Source organism: Aspergillus viridinutans (assembly GCF_018404265.1).
Source record: "Aspergillus viridinutans IFM 47045 DNA, scaffold_1, whole genome shotgun sequence".
In the NCBI taxonomy this organism is placed as follows: Eukaryota; Fungi; Ascomycota; class Eurotiomycetes; order Eurotiales; family Aspergillaceae; genus Aspergillus; species Aspergillus viridinutans.
In genome coordinates, this window is record NW_025091217.1 from 135481 (window position 1) to 151497 (window position 16017).

At 51.0% G+C, this 16017-nt stretch overlaps 6 protein-coding genes across 6 annotated transcripts; 2 read left to right on the forward strand and 4 right to left on the reverse strand.

Annotated features, from left to right (window-relative positions):
• Positions 1-11: 11 nt before the first annotated feature.
• Aspvir_000023 (uncharacterized protein) lies at positions 12-1229 on the forward strand (the record flags this gene model as incomplete). The annotated part of the gene is made up of 1 exon (XM_043265169.1): positions 12-1229. One exon carries the CDS (start codon positions 12-14, stop codon positions 1227-1229), a length of 1218 nt encoding a protein of 405 aa, XP_043121104.1.
• A 163-nt stretch (positions 1230-1392) lies between these two features.
• On the reverse strand, positions 1393-3360 carry Aspvir_000024 (fungal specific transcription factor domain-containing protein; the record flags this gene model as incomplete). The annotated part of the gene is made up of 5 exons (XM_043265170.1): positions 1393-2115; positions 2167-2701; positions 2751-2948; positions 3000-3174; positions 3270-3360. 5 exons carry the CDS (start codon positions 3358-3360, stop codon positions 1393-1395), a joined length of 1722 nt encoding a protein of 573 aa, XP_043121105.1.
• Positions 3361-5594: 2234 nt separating this feature from the next.
• On the reverse strand, positions 5595-6070 carry Aspvir_000025 (uncharacterized protein; the record flags this gene model as incomplete). The annotated part of the gene is made up of 2 exons (XM_043265171.1): positions 5595-5722; positions 5794-6070. 2 exons carry the CDS (start codon positions 6068-6070, stop codon positions 5595-5597), a joined length of 405 nt encoding a protein of 134 aa, XP_043121106.1.
• Positions 6071-8025: 1955 nt separating this feature from the next.
• On the forward strand, positions 8026-9033 carry Aspvir_000026 (uncharacterized protein; the record flags this gene model as incomplete). The annotated part of the gene is made up of 1 exon (XM_043265172.1): positions 8026-9033. One exon carries the CDS (start codon positions 8026-8028, stop codon positions 9031-9033), a length of 1008 nt encoding a protein of 335 aa, XP_043121107.1.
• Positions 9034-10154: 1121 nt separating this feature from the next.
• Positions 10155-12972, reverse strand: Aspvir_000027 (uncharacterized protein; the record flags this gene model as incomplete). Its single annotated transcript, XM_043265173.1, has 3 exons — positions 10155-10781; positions 10853-10967; positions 11027-12972. The coding sequence occupies 3 exons, from the start codon at positions 12970-12972 to the stop codon at positions 10155-10157; spliced, it is 2688 nt and encodes an 895-aa protein (XP_043121108.1).
• A 529-nt stretch (positions 12973-13501) lies between these two features.
• Aspvir_000028 (uncharacterized protein) lies at positions 13502-14857 on the reverse strand (the record flags this gene model as incomplete). Its single annotated transcript, XM_043265174.1, has 3 exons — positions 13502-14150; positions 14210-14355; positions 14423-14857. The coding sequence occupies 3 exons, from the start codon at positions 14855-14857 to the stop codon at positions 13502-13504; spliced, it is 1230 nt and encodes a 409-aa protein (XP_043121109.1).
• Positions 14858-16017: the final 1160 nt, after the last annotated feature.

Below are 16017 nucleotides of genomic sequence, written 5' to 3' on the forward strand. Positions count from 1 at the left end.
TGGGTATCATCATGGGCACCTTTGCCCTGGGCACGTTTATTGGACCTGTTCTGGGAGGCGCCATCGTCACTAAAACGACCTGGCGGTGGGTCTTTTACATTAACCTCCCCGTGGCGGGGATTGCCCTGGTTCTGGTGACTCTGTTTCTGAGGGTCAAATGGAACCGAGAAGGGACTCTCAAGGATCGACTCGCTCGGGTGGATTTCTCCGGGAATATGATCCTCTCTGCGGCGATCGTGGCCATCCTGATTGCCCTCACCTGGGGAGGAACAACGTATACCTGGAGCTCGTGGCACACCCTCGTCCCTCTCCTGGTCGGCGCTCTCGGCCTCGTTTTGTTCGGTCTGCATCAGGAATATGTCGTCCGCGAGTCGACGATGTCGCATCGCGTGTACAGCAACACCACTTCTCTGGTGGCCTACATCCTCACCTTCCTCCACGGGATCATCATGTCCTGGCTCTCCTTCTTCCTACCGATCTACTTCCAGGTAATGCTGCGGGCCAGTCCCATGCGGTCCGGGGTGGATATCCTCGCTATCGTGATCCCTCTCATGCCAGCCGGCATTGCAGGTGGCCTCATGGTCGCCATCACCGGCCGGTACAAGCTCACCATCATTCTCGGCTACAGTCTGATTTCCGTCGGGGTGGGCCTTTTCACCCTCCTCACCGATAGGTCCAGTACAGCGACATGGGTCATCTTCCAAATCATCACGGGAATCGGCGGCGGGCTGTCCCTCACCTCCACGCTCCCAGCAGTTCAGGCTCCGCTGCCGGAGAAGGACGTCGCCATCGCCACCGCAAGCTGGGCATTCGTGCGGAGTTTTGGTGCCATCTGGGGCGCCGCCATCCCCGCTGCCGTGTTCAACTCCAAGTTCGACAGCCAGCTGTCCCACATCAGCGACCCGAGCACCCGCGCGCTCCTTGCGCATGGCGGGGCATATGAGCATGCCACCAAGCTCTTTATTGAAGCCTTCGACGACAATCCCGCCCTACAGCGCGAAATCCTGGACGTCTATCAGTCATGTTTGAAGCTGGTTTGGCAGGCCTTGCTGGCGTTTTCCCTCGCGGCGTTTCCCCTTGCCGTGTGCATTCCGCAAGTCGAGCTGCGGAAGGAATTAGTGACCGAGTTTGGACTCGACGAGAAATATGGCGAAAAGAAGAGACGTGAAGCCATCGAGCAAGAGGCGGGAGTAGAACTGGGGAATCGAAGCACTCACAGGGACGACTAAAGTCGTTGGGTTTGAGTCAAAGGCAAGCCACACACTAGCGATATAGATATCAATATGCCATGTTGAATGTACATTATGAAAAATCCATTTTATCGAGAGATCATACTGTCATCTATCTACTTCTATAAAAGAGTCCCTCATTTCGTAGTCCCTTACAGGTAGCTTATTCGGCATCAGCGCCTCCTTCAACCGCAGCCACCCAGGCATCTATCTGTTCCAGAAGTCCAGGACGGATGTGTTTCGGACTGACAAGCTCCTTCATGGCGGTGGCGAGCACACGTAGGCTGTCAATGCAGGGACCCACGTCGAGATTCCCCCTCAGGTCCAGCATCCGCGAACAGGTCTGGATTGCCATAGTCATCGGCCACACAAGGAAGCGGTCATGGTGTATAAAGATCTCCAGCTTTTTGCCTTTCAGCCGTTGGCCTAGCTGGACCGTTATAGCGATGTCGGTGGCAGCGGTGATGCACTTTGTGATTGCCTCGGTCGTGAGGACAGCAGGCAGCTTGTCTTTCTGAACCTTGACCAGGGCCGTCTCGTGTAGAGTGATTTCCACCGCGGCTAGGTTCATCCGCAGCGACAGAGATCGTGGGTCGTCGGAGAAGTCGTCGTTGACGTGGTGGGAAAGTAAATTCCCTCGGTGGTGATTGATGGCTTTATCAATCGAGTAATGCGTCTCCCAAAAGTCATGGGGATGATTCATCTGCCACATGGTGTGGTCGATACATCGTCGGTACAGGGATACCATGATGAGTGTGCCAGCAAAGGGTGACACGGACACCTCAGCAGAGATCCCAGCTTCGATCTGCTGCATTGATGGCATGGCAAAGGTAGAATCCGTCAATTCGTCCAGAGAATCTCTTGGAGATGGGAGACGGATAAACGGCTGGATGCTTCATTAGCGTGAAAACATAGAGTAAGAATGCGCCCGACGCACTGGCATTTCCAAGGCCGATTGTGTATGCGGATGGGTGGTTGATAAGGAATCGAATACATAGAGAACCCAGAAGGTTCGACGCCGCTCTTCCGCCATGACAGCGCAAGAGGCCGGTGGGAGTCGCGGCCGCTGGTCCCATGGTGCAGTGGTCGAATTCGGAGGACTGTCGACCTGGTCAAGGCCTACCATTTTCGCTAGCCTGATAGCCCGCCCGAGAGTCATCCATGCCCGAGCAAAGTTTGGCTGCTTGAATTCGTAGAGGGTCAACAAGGCGAGCGCTTGGAGAGTATTGATGCTCGCCAGGGATTCGCCCGTCTCCTGTCTTTCACACAAGTCCAGGAGGGTGCGGCATTGCTCGTAGCATCTGTCGACGTGACAGCGGAGCTCGGGCACTGAGAAAGATCCCAGTACTGCAATGGCGAATGAGAGGCCTTGAACCCCAATTGACGGTGACATCTCGGATAATTCCGCCTCAAAGCGAGATCGGCAGATCATTGGCATAATGGAATGGAACAGATCAAAGTACCTGGCGTGTCTGCATTCGTCAGATGGGTTTGTACCCGGATGAGCGTGGGGCAGCCTACAGTCCTTGCAGGAGCCCTGGAGACAACTCCGGCACGTTATGGTTTGTTGCGGCAGGTAGCTTATCCGAAAGCATAGGGCCCAAGTCGTCAAATCCATTGGAACTAGGCATACATGGCGCCATCAGAGGTTCAAACGGCACCGTGCAGGCTGGAGGATCGAAGTCGAGGTTGTACGGGTCGTTATAGGCTATGTCGGGCCTGATAGCTCAGCAGACTGAGCAGTGGAACGCACACATGTCGATGTCTTACCAGTCATTCATGGTCTGCCCACCAAGATCGGGCAGTTCTAGTGTCGACAAAAGTGCCGAGTTCATATGTGTGGGCGATGTATTTGACGTAACCGGCCCAGAAGCCGCAGCATCTGACTCCATAGGGGTTTGGTTCTGTATTGATGAATGGAAAGCCAGCTGGGCCTCTGCCTGCTCTGTGGAGAAGTCGGGATTAGCCAGAGTCCGTGTTGCATAATGTAAGGCGACAAGTTCAAGCTCATGGCTCACTCAGACGGTCGTTTATTGTCACTAAATATCGTGATAGATCCAGCTTTGATGGCGTCGGCTTGGAACGACTTAAGTAGCGACATGTAGTCCCCATTTTTGCGCACCTCCCACATGTTGGGTGTTCCCTATCGCATCGGATCTTTCGCCCACGACATGTCCTATGGTGTTTCCTCAAGTTAGCAGCAGGAAAATAATGAGGGAGGGGGAAACCACAAGGAGCTCAGACGGACGCACATGCATGCCAACCGCTTCGAAGCATGGTTGGATATGCTTAACTCTTCAACATGAGGCTTCTTGCTATCGTCAACAGCATCAACAATGCCAAAGCTTGCCATTGATATTGGATACCACAAACAGCAGAGTTAGATTGCAGCAAACAGGATGGATTTCTGCTGAATACAGTTAATCCCTCCTTAATTCTGATCATCAGTATTTATACCAGTTACAGCACCCAGGTTACAGACCCTGGGGGGGAGTTCGGGCTAACCTAAAGTCCACCCTCACTAAAAAAAGTATAACTACTCCTCCCCATTTAATTTATTTCATGCTCAGGTTACAGGTGACACCATCCTTCACTTGATGGGTCACTCACAGCACCCAATATTAGCTTTAGCTGGGAGAACCCCACAGGCCATAATCAATCTGACATATTCACAAACAACCCAATCTTTAAAAGTATCTAGACCATTCATAGGATGCCTTTATGTAAGAATTAAGTAAGCACTAAATTAGCCAGATCGGATCCGGGTTGGCTCCAGGTTCTAAAATTTGAACTCAAAATTGCAGCGGTTTGGTGCCAACTAGGCTTGAACTCGCCCGAACTCGCACCAAATGCAACTCTAATAAAGAGAAAACATACCAATGAATGAGAGGGGATAACTCCCGCCCTATGTTACATTTTACTAGGCAGATGCATGCATATCCTTTTCTGGCCCGAGAACTCACATTATTGACAATATAGCCTGTTCGAGAACATAATGAACACGAGCACGCTGACCCAGCCCTGTTGTTGCTACCTGCATGGCATACAACAAGAGCAGCAATAACAATGGGTACAAGGCTGTGTATTTAGCTTGAGAGGATGGCATAACTGTAGCGAAGATAGTGAATATACACAGACTTAGATAATCTTGCAGAACCAAATTTAACCAGTATATGTTTACATGTACTAAAGGTCTAGTGTGAAGCCCGTAACTGCAAGGGTATCAGTGTCTAAATCACCATCTACCATTATCCATCCATGCACCTTAAGATCATGGTCAACTTGTGTCTTTTGCTTTGACACATGCTTTACTTAATAATGAGTGGGTTGTCTGACTGGATTATAAGCTAGTGCCTGAAGGATGACAAGAAGCAGTCCACGGGCGGCCGATATCACATTAAGGATGATAGGGCGCTTACCGGCAGCGATCACGAGGCCCGGTCACCTAGACCAGCAATCGAACGTCCAATTACGAGTGCGGGAGAGTTTGGCGCAGAGCCGCGCAGGCGGCAAATCCGACCAAGACGAGAAACACGGATTTGCTGTAAGTCTCTCGTACAGAGTGCCAGGCAATGAGCTTGCCGAAGGGAAGCTGGGAAGATAGATGATCATGTCGTCCTGGAAAGGGATTACCAAGTCAACATATGTTACTTAGCCAGAGATGTGGCTCTACGCAAGCAAGACCTACCATGGAGATGAGGAATACTCCGGGACACAGTCACATAGGATCGCAACGGCAGGGAAATCGGATTCCTGAAGAATACTAGGCCGTCCCCACCGCCGTTTCTTCAGGCCCCGAACAGATCCTTCCGGGTCCGCTTCAGATGAGACGGTTTGATTCCTCTCTCATTTGTGCTCCTCAAGAGACTTCCCATCTGGCGGCAGATATGTTGCAAAGCGAAAAGTTCTCAGTTCTTTCCCATACTTGGTCACAACGTCACTGCATAGTTTGACTAAAGTTGCATAACTGAACCAGTAAACTCGGAACCAACCCTCACGGTGAATTGGGTTCAGCCTAGGGAATCACACTAGTTTCGGTTTCCCTATCCCCGGAGGGCCCGAACCGATTCAGGCTTAGTGAAAACTGTCAGTCACAGTTTATCAGTTAGTTCAGTTTAGTAATGATTTCTAAATTCTTGCATATTAATCACTAAACTTTAGGATTCTTCTAGCACTTTTGATATCACTAGATAGCGACTTATCTAGTCTATCTAAATATGACATATTGATTCAAAATACCTCGTGGTGGCTAAGACAGGTTGTGTACACTTGGAGCAACGTAGGGTCAGCCGAATAAGTTGGACTTTTAGGAAGCTTAAGGAAGATGCTGTGGGCTTTCGAATATAGTTTCGCTCCGAAGGATCATCAACGCTGATGACCAATGGACGGGGCATTTGATTTTGCTTGCTCCCACATCATCTGCGGGTGGAAGTAGGACGTTGTTGCCTGCGACTGGCCGCGGAATCCATGTCTGCCGATTGTGTCGGCGTTGACTGTTTCCCAGACCGAATCCCAGCCAACACAGCTGGACGGACACCTCAAAGACGTAGAAGAGATAGCTTACCTAGGTCCTTGATAGACTGAGGTTTGTCCCGGTCGGGAAGGAGCGAGTAGAATTGCCGCCACGACCCATCTTGGCTACTGCTAAGCGTCTCAACAATATCATCGAGGCATGGTAGGTTCTCGTATTTGAGAGCCTCTCGGAAGGCGTCATCGACCAAGGCTGATCCCGGAAAAATTTGGATATCATAGAGACGCCGCGTGCTTGAAACACCGCGTCTATCAAGCTCGTGCAGGACTGCGCTCTTAAGCACACCTGTCAACTGCTGACTGCGGAGCATAATTGCTTCGATCCAATCCATCACCTCGCATGGCCTATAGCCTCTGTGTTGAAGTCGGTCCTCAATGCTCTGGTAGTAATGCCAGGTTGGAAGATCCAGTATGATATTGAGTGGCCCGTGGCACTTCCCATCGTACTTGGAGAAGACGAGAGCTGCTATACCTGCGATAGCGGATATTGTGATTTAGACACTCGTGTATTTTTGCCAATTTTTAATGAAAAAGAAAGTTAGTGGGGATGATTGCCTTGCAGAAATATGGTAATGCTCGCGAATCTCTCTGGCCTTATGACATAGCACGTATTGAGAGCCACGCCGCGGCGCCCCAATGCAATAGGAACTATTAATCATGCTTTATATTCCAAATTCCGTGGAGGGTATCCATGGTGCTATTAATAGCAAGTGGGCGATAGTTATTGGGTGCATTTGTTTTTCGAACTTTAAGCAGATCCAGCAATATACTTATCAGACCAAATTCCAATGCCCAAAGCGTCCTCATACCGAACTGGAGGACACTCAGTGACAGCTATAGCCTACGATGATGCTACTTAGAACTTCAAACTTAAAGATTCTTAGACATCGAGCTTCGGCACTCATGGATATGGTTTTTGCCTTATGCCTATGTCGCCGTACCTTATGCCTATGTTGCCGTACTGGCCTTTCGCAGGCACTGCTGCGCTGTTCCACGCCTGAAACGCCTACATTGAGGTAGTATCAGACTGTTGGATCATCGAAAGTGTTGAGTTCAAAGTGACCACGTGGTGCTGACTTGGGGAAACACCCCAAAGGGCGTTCAACACTTCAAATTGGGAATTGTTTGATCTTCTTTTGGAGAACACTATGGATTTTCCACCTATCCTTGCTATTAACATCACGACCACAGGTCAAAAATGATGTCTAAAAGTAAAGGTTGTTTCTGTGCTTCACATCTGGATTAGGATCAGTATGATCTACATAGTTGGGTATCAATAAGCAGGCAAATTTATTGCTCGAGGTCATGTCGTGGATGAGCTCCAGTTACAATGGTTGATCAGCTTTGCCTCATGAAATTATGTTTAATGATTTCCGATTGATCCCCTATGGTTGTATATTAATAGTGAACCAAGGATAAACACCTTTTGTAAAGCATCAGGTTTTGTTTCCATAAGACTTGCAGAGCCATGCAGAAGATCAGCAGATCCTGAATGATCCTTTTCCCTTTTCACTAGAAATCTGGCCACGTCCACAGAAGAAGGATTCTTATAGGACAATAGTGTCTAATACATCATGCACGCCATATGTTGAACAGTTAGGAGGATGTGACTCCGCTTTGTTGGCGGGATTTTAGACCATTTGAACCATGTAGGCATAAGTCCTGTCACTAAAGTGATGGTTAACTCTTCCTTATCCGGCGAGGTCGCCTTGTTTTAATTCCAAATCCAATTTCCGTGGTTCTGACAGTAGGTAGAATCGTACAAAGCTTGATATACATGTCATACGATGAACCCAAAATTTAAGCTTCGCATGGTTGTTGCAGCTGACCAGTCTGTAAACATGCTTATCGGGGATCTCCAGAACTTTAATTAAATAGTCAGAACTTGTCTACTGGTCTGGATTCAGGTAGACCTTCGTTCCAGCTTTCAAATCGCGCCTTATAAGCCTAACTCTTTGATCTGTCAGGATCCAACATTCAATCACTGGGCTGACAGATCTAGCATGGGCAAGTTGTATCCGCTTTCGTTGATCTCAAGTGGAATTTCGACACTTTTTTGCCTCTCTCTGTATGCAGCGTGAGGTAAGGTACTATGTAGTCATTCCTTAATGTGATATGAAGCCAGTAGAACTATGATCTTCCCAGGTATCTATATAAAGATCCAGCCGTGTCTTCATGCTTCCTTCATTTCCTGCCCTCCGCCAATCCAATTACTATCAGATCATTAGTTTTTATACAGTCTATCTTAAAGGAATCATTATTCACTATGTCGATGTTGATTGAAGCTTCCGATGGCAACTTGCAATTTGTTGCTTACAATGAAGAAGACAACACCCTTACCCATTGGTGGCGCAATGAATCTGATCCAAGCCACCCCTGGGTGGGACCAACTGCAACCATTTCCACCAAAGCGACTGGACCTGGCTGTATCATTCAGAGTACCTATGGGACTCCCAACAATCCCGGTAACTTTGAGGTAGTAGTCCCTGAAGGCAACAACCTTGTCCACTACTGGCGTGACAATTCTGCCCCTGGAAATCCTTGGGTGGGACCTACGGCTACCATTTCCACCAAAGCAACTGGACCTGCGTCTCTAATTCAGAGCACTTATGGGACCCCCCAACATGTTGGCAATTTTGAGCTCGTGGTACCTGAAGGTAATAATCTTGTCCACTACTTCCGTGACAATGACCCTGCCCTTGGCCCGAGTCCCTGGCGTGGTCCTACCGCAACCATTACCAACCAGGCGGCGGGCCCTGGTGCCCTGATCCAGAGTACCTACATGGCCTCCGGTGCAAAATATGGCAACTTCGAGGTGGTCGTTCCAGTTGGCGGTTCACTTGTTCACTTCTCCCGCGACAACTCGAACGGCAACTGGAGTGGGCCTGCCACCATCACATCAGGAGGCACATGGCCGTCTCTAATCCAGAGTTCTTACGGTACTCCCCAGAACCAAGGCAACTTCGAGGTCATAATGATCCAGCAAGGAAACCTTGTCGGCTGGGCCAGAAATAACACCGGCGGAATGAAATGGGGACCGACTGGAACAGTTTGTTCCAATGCTGACGGCCCTAACGCGCTTATCCAAGGTAACTACGGAGAGGTCAACGGCTCACCAGGCAATTTCGAGGCTATAACGAATATAGGTGGGAATTATACACACTACTACCGTGTGAACTCGGAGCCTCAAACCCCTTGGCTTGCTGGGCCAGTGATTACGTCTGAGGATGAGTCTGTCAAGGATGGACCAAGAAATAAGAATGTGCCTTGCTAGGCAGCTTTGGAGGTTTATTTATTTCTATTTATTCTTTTAATTTCTGTTGCTTTCTGCCTATTACAGGCCTGCCACACGATGATACGCATTGAATAACTGTTTTGTCCTATGGAATCTTGTATCTATTGTAATGGTGGAATAAGTAATATCATCTGGGAAGGAGAAGGGAAATTGTATCTTCCGTGAGGAACAGTATTCTCCTATTTGTGCCTCTCGTTCAAACATATTTGTCGATAATAAGTTATTCGTCTATTTACTCAACGGAGATATTTGGTTTCCATGAGTTAGTAAAATGGAGCCGAATGCTACCAGTAATGAACACAGCCAAGGACCTTTAGTACATGTAAACATATACTGGTTAGATTTGGTTCTGCAAGATTATCTAAGTCTGTGTATATTCACTATCTTCGCTACAGTTATGCCATCCTCTCAAGCTAAATACACAGCCTCATACCCATTGTTGTTGCTGCTCTTGTTGTATGCCATGCAGGTAGCAACAACAGGGCTGGGTCAGCGTGCTCGTGTTCATTATGCTGAGATCAGTGATCACCAGCCACTGGCCGCTCATTAAGTCCAGGATGTGGCCCTCAACCGCGTAGTAGCCATGGGTACATTTCGCCTCGCTGCAGATGCTCACCGTTCAAGTGCCCGTTGCGGTGACCGTTGCCACGGTTGTCGTGATGCGGTCAGGCCGGCCCCCGCTGACCAACTGGACAGATAGTCCGAGGCATAGTCTGTCTCAAAGGTCACGCTGAGGATATGGGGGGGTTCCCTTGGAAAGATCGAGGTTTGTGGGCGATGTCGCCAGTGGCTGAAACTGGATGAAAGCTGCTCTACGTAATAGTTTTCATGTCGTCTCCAATCAGGCGTGGGACTATACGCAAGACCTAGCTGAGAGATCTGCATCAGAAACCTGCATATCAAACCAGGGTATGAGAGTGCCCTGTGTGTAGATTTGGCACGGACGCCGTACGAGATACAAGTTAGGAATTGAGACCGCGGTCTCCAAAAGTCAAAGGTGCGCCTCTCTTGAATTCTGTTGTGTATGAGAATGGTAAGTTTAAGACAGATAACTCATGTAGATTGATATGGCGATGATTAGAATGGCAAATATCCACATACTACGCGGTGGCTATGGTCACTTCCACCCCGCCATTGGCCAACTGCACTTGCCATCCTCCGCGCACTGACTTCGCCTGTGAGGTGACTTTGTACTGAGTGCTTGTGCCAGGACTCTCAACCCAGACTATTGCTGATGTAGCCTTGGACGGCCCGGGGACAAGCCGCACCGTCACTTGCTTGGCGTTCGTTCTCGCGAAAGAAAACTGGTCAATCCAGCCCGCACTGGCGATGATGTAGACCCCCATGGAGGCTATGTACACCCGCTGGCGAACGGCATCGCGAGGCTGTACTGTCACCAACTGTCCATTTACTGCGAGGTTGCCGCCGTATGCAACTAGCCCAAGATCCGGGTCCTCGACGACGTAGGTGGCGGACGCGAGCATGACCCCTAAGAAATTCGGCCCGTAGTCGCCTGAGTAGTCATCGCCCGCGAGAGTGTCGGGAAACGAGTGGAAGGCGTTGTACATGGACCCGTCCTGGCGAATGTTGGTGAGGGGACCAGAGACGCCACCGTAGCCGACGCGCAGAAGGTATGTATCCTTGGGCTGCTGGCGGAATTGTGCAAGGAGGGGGATGTCATTGAGACTGGAGCCATAGTGGTGGATCATGCGCTCGATTCGCTGTAGCTTTCCCGCGTAGCTAAAAGAAACCCTGTTATGTCTTATGCTTGGTAAAAAGAGAGCAGAGCATTGCATACATAAAATCCCAATAACGCCGGGCATTGCCCGTTCCAGCCCCAGTGGGACACAGTAGGCATATAACCCAGAATGCTATTAATCGTCTTGGTCGCGGTGTTGGTGAGTTTGAAATAGCTTCGCAAATTCATATCATGAGCTTGTGATCCTTTCAAAAGAGAGCAGAAGTGGCTTACTTGGTCCAGTAGTACACACCCTCCTGTTCCGTCGAATCCCATGCCATCTCACTGCCAAACGGCTCGGGCTGCGAGTTCCACAGCTCTGCACGACGTTTCATGGACGCCTCGACTGCATCCGCCTCCTTGGACCACCCTTCGCGGCGCAGATCCTGGAGAAGTTCACCGACCACTGTCTCGCCCATCTGGCCCACGCGCGAATATTGCACCGGCTCCGTGCCGGAGGAGTCGGTTGCAAAGCAAGCAATGGTGGTATTGTAGGCGCGGCCGAGATACCACTGCCAGGTATTTTGTTTCAGCAACCCCGGCTGGTCACGACCGGCGCGATACAGTGCCCAGTACGAGGCGATGACGTGGATATAATCATATGAGCGTTGGGTGGAGTAGGAATCGGCCTTGTTCCACGACCACCAGTTGCCCCAGTCGATGGACTTGCTGTAGGAATACCCTGGCACGGCGGATGGCTCGTAGAAAAATATGCTTTTGCGGACCAGGTCGCCGCCGTTCTGGATAGTGGGGAAGAGCACTTTGGATACGAACTCCTCCAGCTTGGCGATCTCGTTGGGATCCGGGTGGGCAGACTGTTTCATCGCCGTCGCCATGTAGATGACTCCGCCTTCGTCGCTCAGTCCTGCAATCCAGACCCGGGGATCCTGGAGGACGGGCCGGCCGGTGGAGGCATCGTATGACATGATGGAAGGGGCGCGGCCAAATGGATCCGACTTGTCATTGAACCACATTGTTGAGGTAGAAAATTGGCCCAGACGGGCGACGGCGTCTGGGGCTGACCCTGTAATGAAGTAGTGGACCGTTTGAGTCTTGCCATCGTCGTAGGTGATGGTGAGCCGGGTTCGGCCCCAGGCGGAGCCTGTGGGAGTCAGCGAGAGGGTGTTCTCCTGCCGGGCGATGGCCAACGCATTCCCCTCGCTGACCACCGAGGAGACATTGGCTGGAGCGAGCATGTGCAGCTGAACGGTGAGGTCTCGGGGCACCACGTATCCCGTTCCAATTGCTAGGGGGGTGTTGGTGGCTCGGACCGCCTTCTGGATACCGCGGATGCCGCCCTTCACCACGGAGAAGCGTAGACCAACAGTTGCAGACTGTCCGGCGTTTAGGGCGAGCGAGGTGGCGGGATTCCAGGGTTTGACCTTGGCCCATTCGTTGTCGGCGTAGGCCTTGGAGTGTGCCTGCCACTCATAAAATCCCTCGAAGGTCTGGCTCCCGTATGCGGTGGAGTCAAAATAGGGCTCATCCAGATTGTGCCACGCCTCAAACGGGGTGCTTGTGTTGCCCAAGGGCGTCACAATTAAGGCTTCCCCCGTACCAGAAGTTGGTGTGACCTGCAGATAACCAGCGTCCATCCCAATATAGGGGTCTGTCAGTGAGCACTTGGCAGCCATCTCCTCCGGGATGCGGTTGGTGAAGATACTGTTGAACTCAGTCGGGAAGCCCAGACTGCCAATTTCGATGCCATGCGTGGCGGTATTGGTGAGAGTGAAGGACAGGCCGACGTCGCCGTCGACATCGACCCATTTGCGGATGATGCGGAGTGGCGATCCACCAGGCAGAGTCGGGGTCAGGTCGGCGGCCGCCAGTGCATCCTTGGCCTGGACGCCGGTCACGGCCTTGCGAGCCTTCGCGGAGTCTCCTGCAACCCATTCGGTCTGCCCCGTGGCGCGGTAGCGGAAGGTGATATCCCCGTTGTGATATTGCCCATTCTCGGTACGGTTGGGGAGATAGTCGAAGGGGAGAAAGTCAAAGGAGTTTCCCTTGGGCGTGAGAGATGCAAGAACCTGAGCATCTTTAACAAGCTTCAGGTCCCAATTGGCCGTGGAGAGGGAGATGTATCCATTTTTGAGGCCGAGGTTGTCCTCTTGGCCGCAGACGGTGAGGGCCAGCAGAGAGATGGCAACGCACCAGGTTGTAGAGAGACTATGCCAACCCATTTTCCTTATTATTGCATATCATGGAAATGAGAACATTGAAAGGTCGATCTTTCTCTGGCTTTTTCTACTCTCGTCTCTGCCTTTCAGCACATGGCCAGCTTTGTATTTAATATTATCTTATGCTTGACAATAATGATCACTGCCCTTTCCTTCCGCGGACATTTTGAAATTGGAATTATCAAGGTTATCAGGTCCATCCCTGGTCTGGTTAGGGTGTCCTGAAGTGGTCTCTGCGTGTCGATCCCTCCAGGTTATGGCTCTCGACCTTCCGGTTTGGGTATAAGACCGGCGGACGACGGGGAGAAGGTGGGCTTCATCAAACCCCGCTTGAGCTAAAAAGAAACAGGTGAACTCCCCAGTCGCGGAGGCATTGCTGTTACGGAGTAATAAAGGATGCATTAGGTTCATTTACCTCGACGCCGAGCGCTCTGGCATTACATAAAAAAGAGGATACCCTAAGCATAGCTTCTAACTCGTCCCCAATCCGCTTATCGTGAATATATTACCCTGAAACATCTCCAGACATCCGTCAACTTGTCTGCAACTCAGTCGCCAATGCTTCCCATTCCTTCACGCCAACACCGGCAAACTGTCCGCCCGAGCCGGATGCGATCAGGGTGGCATGGATGGAGGTCGTGCGGATGGTCTGGAATCTCACCACGTCCGGGGTATCGGTCACCTTCAGGGGATACGGTGTGCGGTTGACAACAGGCCGCCAACTGGACGACTGATCCAAATATTCGACGAACCATTTCTTTGGGGGTGCAACTCCCACGTTAGCCCCGGCGTCTTGGTCGGCGAAGAAAACCATCGACGTCCCGTTCAGCTGCACCGGTTCTTTCCACACATAGGTAAGCACGCTGGTCTCTCGGGACTTTTCTGCCTCGTAGGAGCTCCAGTAATCTGGGGGCAGCGGGTTGACCCGAACGATCCCATCGTTGATGGCTTTTATCCAGTACTGGATCCCTGAGGGATATTCCGAGCTGTCGACGGCTTTGGGCGCGACATTGTATGTTGGAGGTGCCGGTGGCTTGGGCCCAAACGTCCGGACAACCTTGCGGATTGCCGGGGGCGACTGACTATCGTCCCAGCTGAGCTTGTCCAGCGCGATAATGCAGCGGAAATGGCCGCCTCCCTTGGCGTCCGCCGTGTGGGCGAATCCGGGCCTGCGTTGTTGGCTGCGAACAACAGATAATAGACGCCCTGGCGCTTCATCAGCCACGGGGCCTCGAAATACCCCGGCAGTCCGTCAACCTGAGTGACGGACGACTGCAAGGTGACCATGTCCGCGTCAAGCTGGTATGCGCGTAGTGCGCCAAATGTGCCAAAGTAGATGTAGACCTTGCGGATCGATGTTCTGGATGGAATTGCCAGGCGGAGGCACTGATTGCGAAATGATTGGGCCCGATGGGTGAGCGTCGACGTAGGGCCCGGTAGGAGAGTCGGATACAGCCACCCCAATAGCAAACGGATCAGCATTTTGGCTATTGGCCTGTGTCACCGGAGCGTACAGGCAGAATCTGCCGTCGCGGCCTTGAACTACTTGTGCCGCGTATGAGGTCCCAGGAGCAGCCCAGGCGAACACCGTGTGCGGTTCTGCGACGTTGGGGTACAGCATCCATTCGGACCCAGCAGGGTTTGGTGTCGAGGAGACGAACATTCCCCACTGCTTCATGATAAAGCTGTTTTCATCTGGAGCAGCACTGTCGCGTCCGGTGAGGATGTAGAGCGTGTTGTTGACGACCAGCGGCGCAGGATCGGCCGAGTACCACGAGCCATCTGAGAGGATTGGGTTGCCCCTTGAGGTAAACGAGATGGGCATGGATCCCGTTGCTTGGGCTAGAGCAGTGGCGCTGAATGCCAGCGCAGGCCAGAGGATAAGCATCCCGGGTTGTAGATAGTAGCGACGGGAATAATGGAGGATCCGGGATGACGACCAGGCGAGTGTTCTACCGGTTCACTCCAGGTGTTAATAGTTTTAGGCAGACAATTCCCTTACTTAAGGTCAGCTCCGTATAGTTCATGGTAACATGTAGAATGCAAACTGCGGGCCTAGCTTCTGATTTGAGCATTAATCTGCATCCGCCGCGATGCCATGCATGTTTCATCCTGATCCACATGCCCCGTACCAAGTTGAGTCTAGTTGATCAGGACGTTCCGATTGTATCAAACAAGCGGAGTCTTAGGAATAAATTCCAATCCGCAATGTCCGAGGGCTGCGGACGAACACTGATTTTGAAAGCCTGGTGTAGTTCGGAGGATTGTCCATAGCAATCACGGAAGGACAATGTCAGCAAGCTGTAAGTTTCCGCTGGACCCTGAACGGGGTTGGCTGTCGTAAGTCTCTAAGTCCCAGCGGTAGACGGTCTATAAGCAGAACATGGGTTCATAGCTACCATGCTCGTAGAGTGCTGATGAACAAAGGGAGTGATGGGCCGAACTTAGAAAGGACTGTACAGTAAAACAGCATTATAGAATAGGGAGAAGGTCTAAGCATAATAGAATAGCGTAGTATCCTCAAGAGACAGTTGAGCACCAGAGCTTATATAGGATTAGCATGCCTTCTGCAGCATCAGGGACGACTTATTATTACCCTAAGCATTCATACAATCATGACTATCATGCTATTCTTACGCAACGTCTCTAATTGCTATCTCATCACCCTTGCCATTACTGAATAGATACAAACATGCAAGCTTAGGTAAGGAATTGCACTTGACAGGCCTTGCGTATGTTCCTGATAGCAATACAACTTCGTCCATCACAATTCTCAGCATTTCCACAGTCTGTATATTTCTATTTACCGGCGCTGTTTCAAACCATAAGAAGCAGCCCGGTGAACCAACTAAGGACGATTCCAATCCATGGTTCTGAGGCAGCTGGGGCTTCACCACTTTGGATAGTTGTCGTTGGAGTCACTGCTATCCCTGAACCTAGTGCGGTTGATTCTGAAGAAATTGAGACGATCTCAGTCATCGTCGCCCTAGACGAGGATGAAGTGCTGGAACTCTCGGAAGATTGTGTGAAGATATTAGAAACTGTGAC